The 8,321-nt window shown below is 26.5% G+C and overlaps 1 protein-coding gene across 5 annotated transcripts; it reads right to left on the bottom strand.

Moving 5' to 3' along the window:
• Positions 1–355: 355 nt before the first annotated feature.
• On the bottom strand, positions 356–6,253 carry LOC124930920 (probable polyamine transporter At1g31830). Of its 5 annotated transcripts, none has more exons than XM_047471291.1 (2): positions 6,021–6,253; positions 356–2,045 (listed from the first exon to the last, which is right to left on the bottom strand). In XM_047471291.1, exons 1-2 carry the CDS (start codon positions 6,231–6,233, stop codon positions 582–584), a joined length of 1,677 nt encoding a protein of 558 aa, XP_047327247.1. In that variant the 5' UTR covers positions 6,234–6,253; the 3' UTR covers positions 356–581. The 5 variants fall into 5 exon arrangements, with proteins under 5 accessions (XP_047327247.1, XP_047327248.1, XP_047327250.1 ...); XM_047471292.1 differs by having other exon boundaries at positions 356–2,036; XM_047471294.1 differs by lacking the exon at positions 6,021–6,253 and adding an exon at positions 3,402–3,530 and having other exon boundaries at positions 356–2,036.
• Between the last annotated feature and the right edge of the window lie 2,068 nt (positions 6,254–8,321).

The raw sequence follows: 8,321 nt of genomic DNA, 5'->3' as shown, positions 1-8,321 counted from the left end.
TCTATTTCCATGTTCAATTGTCCTTCAAAATGCATTTATCACCATACAAAATGCAAACAAGATTCTCATAGTGTAAAAAATTGAAGTAATTTAACATTCTTATTAATGATTTGGCATGACCATTACGATCTTATAGGCCATGTAAAACTTAATGTTTTGTACATTCAAGAACCAATTAATATTTATATATAATATTTGAATTGTTTATTTTTATTTATGGAACTACATATTCAGAATATATCCTCAAGATACAATGTTTGAAAAATATCTCTAAAAAGGCTGAGAAGATTTTCTCAAGATCTGGTTTTATTTAAGAATGTAAATTTGATTAAACTTAACCATTTACAAAACCCTACTTAAAATATACTCATTACACTAAACATTTGATCCAAAAGTTTAAAACATCTTTTCGGAAAAGGTCATTTAACTGTTAATAATACTACAATTGTGACCAAATCAAACAAAATCCATAAGAAAAAACGAATCCATTTTCATCTAACCATATACATGCACGAACTCTCTTGAAAACAACAACAATTTTACTTATCATGTCGTGTCATTACTTCCATTCAATCGAGAACTCATCGAATCAACGATTCGGAACTCTCCCCGGGAAGATCAGGAAGATCCTCCCTAATCGAAAACTTAACCCACTTCTTCTTCTCCACAAACTTCAAACAAGGATGAATAATCAATCCAACAATAATTGCAACAGTACTAACAACGAAAACCTTAAGAGACGACAAAGCCAAAACGATACAGATCAAAACCGTCGGAGGAATACAAATCATAACCGCCACAACCGTCCCCCCTGGAATCTTATAAGGTCGAGCCAGATTTGGATGCTTAATCCGTAGACGTATGAACGATATAAACTCCAAAAACATCCCGAAACAGTACAAGAAATTCTCCGCAGCCACAATCTCCTGAAAACTCAACCAAGATAGCAAAATCACACCTGATGCCGAAAACAAGATCCCGATCAAAGGTGTCCCGTATCGCGAACGCTTCGCAAAGAACTCTGGTAACAAACCTCTTTCGGCCATACCCAAAAGCTGAAACGAGTCTCCGCTCATTTCGGCCACAAACATTCCCATGTTCGACATCGCGGCTGATCCTTGCACCCACCAACTCAACCAAGCCCCTCCTAGTATTTTCGCGACGTCGGAGAAATAACCGTCAGTCCAAACATCGCGATCGACCGCAATCGCACCGGTCCCACATAGTATCGGGAAGAAATATGAACACACCACTAATATCAACGCAAAGAAAAGCGCGCGAGGTAAATTCTTCTTAGGATTTCGAATCTCCCCTCCCAAAGTACTTATCGAATCCCAATAATTCAAATTCCAAAAGAGGGTATTGAGGTATAAACTCCAATTAACGTTATCGATATCGATCAATAACCATCTCTCAGGTTTCAACTTCGGGATCGAGATGAACATCATAACTACAAACGGAAGCAACGAAATCGATCCCATGAGAACAGCAACCCAACCAACGATTGTTAAACCCCGATAGTTCATGAAGGTGAGAACCGCAGTCAAACCCCAAACCGCTAGAGTCCTAGGATAACCGCTAGCAAGAACCGGGATTCCTGATTTCAAATAATCAAGGAACAAAACCGGGTATAGAGCGTTATCAATTACTCCACTAAGCCATTTCATCCAACCCTGTTGAAAACCCCAAAACGGGCCTAGAGCCGATGAAACCCAAACGACATAACCGCCGTCTTCAGGGAACATGGTGCCCAATTCAGCAGTTATTAGAGCTTCTGGCACGCTCCATATGAAGGGGAAGACTAAGAAACCGATTAAGGCAAGGAGAGGGCCAGCTGCCCCAACAGTATCCTCAACCCCAAAGGGACCGCCGGAGACTTCGTAGAAAATAAGGAATATGAGGGGTAAAACAGTCACTTTTGCTGCATTGTGGGAATGAGGTGATCGTGTTGATTCTCCGATCCCAACGTATGATGCGTGAGCATATTCTTCCATATTGTTTGGAGTTTCCCTACTACTGCTTGTGTGCCTCAATTTCTGCATTAGCTATCATTAGAGTTTAGCATTATTGAAACATAATATAGAATAAGCAGAATATGATACAAGACAAATAAATTATATATTTGAATATTTGCATATAGTGTTATAGATTATATAGCATATAGTGTTGGAGATATAATGCTCACTTGGGTTTTATTACAATCTGAACAAAACAGGCTTCATCACATATTTGCAAACAGATTGAGAGATATATGATTCACGAAATGCTTCTCACTAATAACAAAGTTAAATGATCGCATGGTTCAATGTTGGCTATTTGAGATTAATTTCAAATAACCCGCCATCCAATTAACAATCTACTCAACAATCACATTTGAGATTAATTTCAAATAACCCGCCATCCAATTAACAATCTACTCAACAATCACATTGTTCAAATACAATACCAAAATAGAGATACTCTCTATTTTCAAAATGAAAACAAACAAAAAACATTATTTGTCTATATCTCTAACAACTTTTCTACCCAAAGAATCACAAATAACCTGATTTTCAACAATCTACATCAACCAAAGATAAATTGAAAATAACTATTTGGTTATTGAAACAACATAAGATCAAACAAGACCCTAGTAGTGATTTTCATTGAATTTGAGTCCAGAAGAATGTTATGTTCAACAAAGCTTCTTGAACTAGGGTTAATAAGACAAGGAAATGAGATAAAAATAATAATTGAAAGTTAAAGCTGAGAAATATGTCCAAAAAACAAAGAAGGAGACAAAAACTAAATCAATGTAAAAACTAGAAACTGTTGCAATAATGGTGGTTCTCATGGGTCAATTCAATGAAGCCAATAATGTAACATGTAGAAAATATGGAGATTTTAACACTAACAAACAATGCTGTCAATATTTTATTTTTCAGAGAAGAGATTACATTCAATTTTCTATATAACTCCATTAAACAATCTGAATCTAAAACAATAGAGAAAACAACAAGATTTGGTCAATCAATCAAAATCGTGAATGACAAACCCTAATTAACATGTATACATTGATTACTAAAAACAGGGAAAATTACAGAAACAAGAAGTATGATTATTATGATTAACTAATGAATCTGTTGAAAATCAAAAACAATCCCCATAAATCATGTGATCTGGAACCCAACAAGGAAAGCATCAGTATTGTGAATACTACCTAACTTCATGACAAATCAGCGATTTTTCGCGATGTTAACAATCAAAAAGACAAATTAACTCCGATTAAACAACAAGAGAATGAAAGTTTCAAAGGAGACAGATCAGAGTAAGCAAAATGAATGCATGGATTGGATGAATGAAAATGGAAACTGAAAAATGGAAAATCCGTGAAATTGAGAACCTAGAAAGAAGAAGCAAACCATGAAAGGTTAGTGTAACCTAGAAGGAAATCATCCGGCGAGAGATAACGATCATCGGGAAAGGAATTGATCGGCGAGAGATTCACTTCTCAATAGAGCGACCGACCGATAGTAAAGTGGACAGAGTATTCTAATTTCTAAGCCCTTCTTCACATGTTTTACCTTTTATTTTGTTTTCAATTATTATTTTGTAAAATTATATTATTTTAATTTATCACTTTTTTTATTTAAATTAATTTAATTATTAATCAATATACTACTTTTTATCTATCAATTTTAATAATATATTAGTTTATACAATTATAATTATAAATATAAATTAAAATTCTTAATTATTTGATTTTATAAAATAATGCAGAGATAATTATTCAAACAAACACAAAAATCCAAGAATAATTAAATTAATTATTTTATTTTTTTGTTTGATTCTTCCACCTACAAAAATGCACAGTTCCTAGCTGTCTTGTCAGTTTTAATTTTTACTAAACAACAAAACCAAACAAAAAAACATGCGTTTCTTAAAATAATAATAATAATAATATTTTATACAAAATATAATAAAAATAATTTATATATATTATTTATATTATTAAAATATTAATTTAATTCAATATATAATATTATAACAATAAGTCTAGAGTTGTTATAGGGTCATTCTGAATAAAAATTAAAAAAAATATTAGTTCTAACTTTAAAATTAAAATAAAATAAAATATTGACTTTTAAAATTTAAAAAATAAATTATATTGTGGTGTAAATAATATAATAATATAATATTTTTATTTAAAAAATATAAAAAATAAATATTTAAAATTACATCCCAAAACTAAAAGATAGAATTAAGAATTATAAAAATAAATGAATTTGACTTCTGTTACGATGCTTAATTTTAAATAATCTATCGAATCTAAAAATTAAAATTTTCAATTTAATAAAAGGAGAATATTAAAATAATATAAATTTATGGATTAGAACAAAATTTCAACCACATAGTGAAAACCAGGTGATATGTATTTTTATTTTTTATTTATTTTTCTCAAGAATATTTGTCCCGTAGAGAATTTCTGAATAGATTTGTAAGTTCATTCTCAAATACTTACAAATATAAAAGTTAATTTTGGTCCTACCAAAATTATTTATATTACAATACCTTTATCTTATACTGTATTACTTTTAAAAATATGTAAAAGAAAATATTTTACTACAATAATTCTGTAACAAACTTAATTTTTTTTATTAAATTAAAAAATAATGATTTTTACAATTAAAATAAAAATAGAAATTTATTCATATTTTCTGTGAAAATACTCCTCTTTACTAAGACCAAAAGTATCATAATCAAAAAAAAAAATACATTTTATAAAGTGACCACAAGACCTAGAATATCCTATATCATTATTAATTAATAATTGAAGCTAACTTATTGATGTAGCTCAAAAAATATCTATATTTTTTTTAATAGATAAAATACGTAAGGTTCAATTTTAATTCAAACTTATTAAGGATTTGTTTGGATTGAAGTTTTTTTAAAATTTAGAAGGAGAAAAAAATAATGATTGATGATAATTTTGAAAAAGTGATAATTATTTTTGATAAAAAGACTTAAAAAGTATTGATATATATAAATAAAATAAAAAATAATATTTTAAAATAGAAGATATTTTAATATTTTGATTAATGAAATAAGTAATTTAATTATTGAGAATTAATTTTTTTTAAATTAATTTAAATTGGATTTTTTTTTAAAAACTCAAAGAAAATACGGCCTGAGATTATAAAGGTGGTACCAGCTAATAATGATTCAAATTATAATCTAAAATATAATTTAATTTTATAATTTATAAATTATCAAATCATGTTTTCTTTTTTCTTTTATAAAATTCAATGTAATATGATAAATAGATGTAAAAAGTAGAAAAATATAATACCACTCTAATGATCAATACAAATCAAATAAAAAAAAATCTTAACAAGTATACACAAATATTAAAATAAAATAAAAAGTATTTTAATTTATTTCATAACATGAACGAATTTAGGTACAAAAATTAACATAGAGATATTTTAATAAATAAATAAAATTATCGAACTAGTAAGTTATTATTAACGAGTTAATCTCGAGCTCATTTAAAATTTAAAAAAATTACACAAAATTAATATATTAATGTCTATTAAGAAACATTTCACCTAAAGTAAACTCTTCTTTTAGTATCTAAAAGAAATAAATAGAACTTACTCCAGCTAGAATATATGCTAAAGGAGTCTTACTCGAGTTTTAATATAAAATTCGAGCCCGAATATAAGCGAAACAAGTAGCTCGCCCTTCTTTCTTTCAGTATCTAAACGAACTAAATAGACCGAACTCGAACTCGTTGACTCGAGCTTTAATATAAAATTTTAAACCGAGTTCGAACCCGAATATATGCTAAAGTAAGCTTTTTCGGCTCTCATTTAGAACCCCGATGCAACTTAAACTTTCTAAATAATACTGTTTAACCTTTTCAGTTAGAAATCAAGCTTAAGACTCTAATTGTTAAGTTTGTTCATGTTTCAAATGATTCCATATATCAGAAAATTTCAGATTCAACTTGCGAAATCAATAAATAATCAGAAATTTACCTTTTCATTTTCGCCGGCGTTTTCATCGGTCTGGTCGGCGGAGGACGGTTGAGCGGTGGATAGATCTGTTGCTTCGGATTCGGATTTAGTAGAGGTTGTAGTACCTTGAGCGGCTGGTCCGGCTGGATCTGTTGCTTCGGATACCGAACCGGAGGTTACATGTCGAGCGCCGGAATCCGAGTCGGCGGCGGCGGCGGCGGCGGCGGAAGTCATGGCTAGTTGTTAATCGAGATATTAGATATTGGAAGAGGTGCTCTTTTTATACGGTTATTATTTTTTTAGTGAAGAATATCAATATGGGGTCTAAAGTATTTAAACATAATCAATTTCAGTCCTTGTAAATTATTTTTTATATTGATTTTCTTAAATATTAATGATATATTCTTATGAAGACCAAATTTTGTAAATTTATTTAAATGAGTTTGAATTGATGACTTATTATGACGAGTTTCATTGTAAAAATTTATGAAAATAAAGTTAGATGTAATAAATGTATACATGTTAAAAGTTTGAGTGTAAATTTTTGCTACATTTACTCAATATGGGTAAATATTAGATAAATATGATACCACCAACCATTCTTAGTTTAGGTTTGATTTGGGTTGACTAAATTACCTAAATTAATCAAGATGAATTCCTAAAATGGTCTTTGTTCAGATTTTTTTTTTTAATTTAGGAGAAAAAATAATAATTATTTTTAATAAAAAAAACTTAAAGAGTATTAATATATATAAATAAAATAAAAAATAATAATAATAAAAAAACTCATTTATACTTGTATAATTATTTTATAAACTAATAAAATTTTATTTAAATATATTTATTATTAAAAATTGGTTCATTTATTCTTTATTATTGACCATGATTATTTATTTTTTAATTAATATTTGTTATTTAATATTTATTTTTTCCCTCTCCTTCTTCTTTTTATTAATTAATTAATTTATTTATATATTTTTTATTATTTTTTCTTTAGTCTATTTCTTTTTTATAAATTAATTAAGTCATTTATTTCTTTTTGTCCTTTCTTCTTTTGTTATTTAATTTTTTAATTTTTATTATTGATCATGATTATTTTTTTTAATTAATATTTATTATTTAATATTTATTTTTTCTTTCTCTCCTTCTTCTTTTTATTAATTAATTAATTTATTTATATCTTTTTTACTATTTTTTCTTTAGTCTATTTTTTTATAAATTAATTAAGTCATTTATTTTCTTTTGCCTTTTTTTTCTTTTGTTATTTAATTTTTTAATTTTAATTTTTTTCTATTATTTTGTTTTTTACTAGATTATTTTAAAATTATTTAATCTCTTTTAGTTTTAAGGATTAATACTTGAACATTGTAACGTATATAGTGTTTTTTACTATAATATTTAATTAGTTAATTTTTAGAACAAAATATTCATTTGTCTTCTTTTGTGATTTTTACTCTTAATTTGCATAAATATGACGAATACATAATGTGTTTAATTTTGAAAGAATAGTTTGCACCGCAAATAAAAATTTTTGAAAAAAGATTATACAAATAATTATTTAATAAAAATACTTGAACAAAATATAAAAATATTAGAGTATCAAAATATTGAATTACTGAATACATTACAATATTCCACTATTAGTCTAGAGGAGACTAATTAATTTTAAAATAATGTTAATACAAAAAAAATAAATTAATAAAAAAAATAAAAAAATATTAATTAAATAAAAAAAGAAATAATAAAAAAAAGATAAATAAATTAATTAATTAATAAAAAAATAGACAAAATAAAAAGAAATAAAAAAAAAAGAAAATAAATTAATTAATTAATTAATAATAAAAAAAAAAAGAGAAAAAATAAATATTAAATTAATAAATATTAAATTTTAAAAAAATAATTAAACATGGTTACTAACCAAGGCTAGGCTAGATGAATCAATTAATTCGTACATCTAATTCAACTAGTTATATAAGTACATACATTTAAATGAGTTTTTTACGTTGAAAATTAATTTTATTTTAATTTTTTTTTAAATTTAAAGAAAATAAGGTCTTATGCACAAAAAACAATAATTTTGAGGAATTGATTTTTTTAAATTTTTCTTAAAATAAATATGTTTGATAGAAAAATTTTAAAAATAAGTTTTTGTAGGGTTAAATACCAAAACTTCTATAATATATATTTTTTTCTTTTAAGTTAATAAAGAATAATTTTAATAGCTAAAAAAGAATAATTAGATATATGAAGTGATTATTAAGTTTTAGGTATAAATCCATAAAAATTTAAATATCAAACTCAAACCAGCACCTATAAGCTTGA

Source organism: Impatiens glandulifera, chromosome 3, assembly GCF_907164915.1.
Source record: "Impatiens glandulifera chromosome 3, dImpGla2.1, whole genome shotgun sequence".
NCBI lineage: Eukaryota > Viridiplantae > Streptophyta > Magnoliopsida > Ericales > Balsaminaceae > Impatiens > Impatiens glandulifera.
The sequence above is the reverse complement of the archived record's forward strand: the minus strand, read 5'-3'. Positions and strand labels throughout refer to the sequence as shown.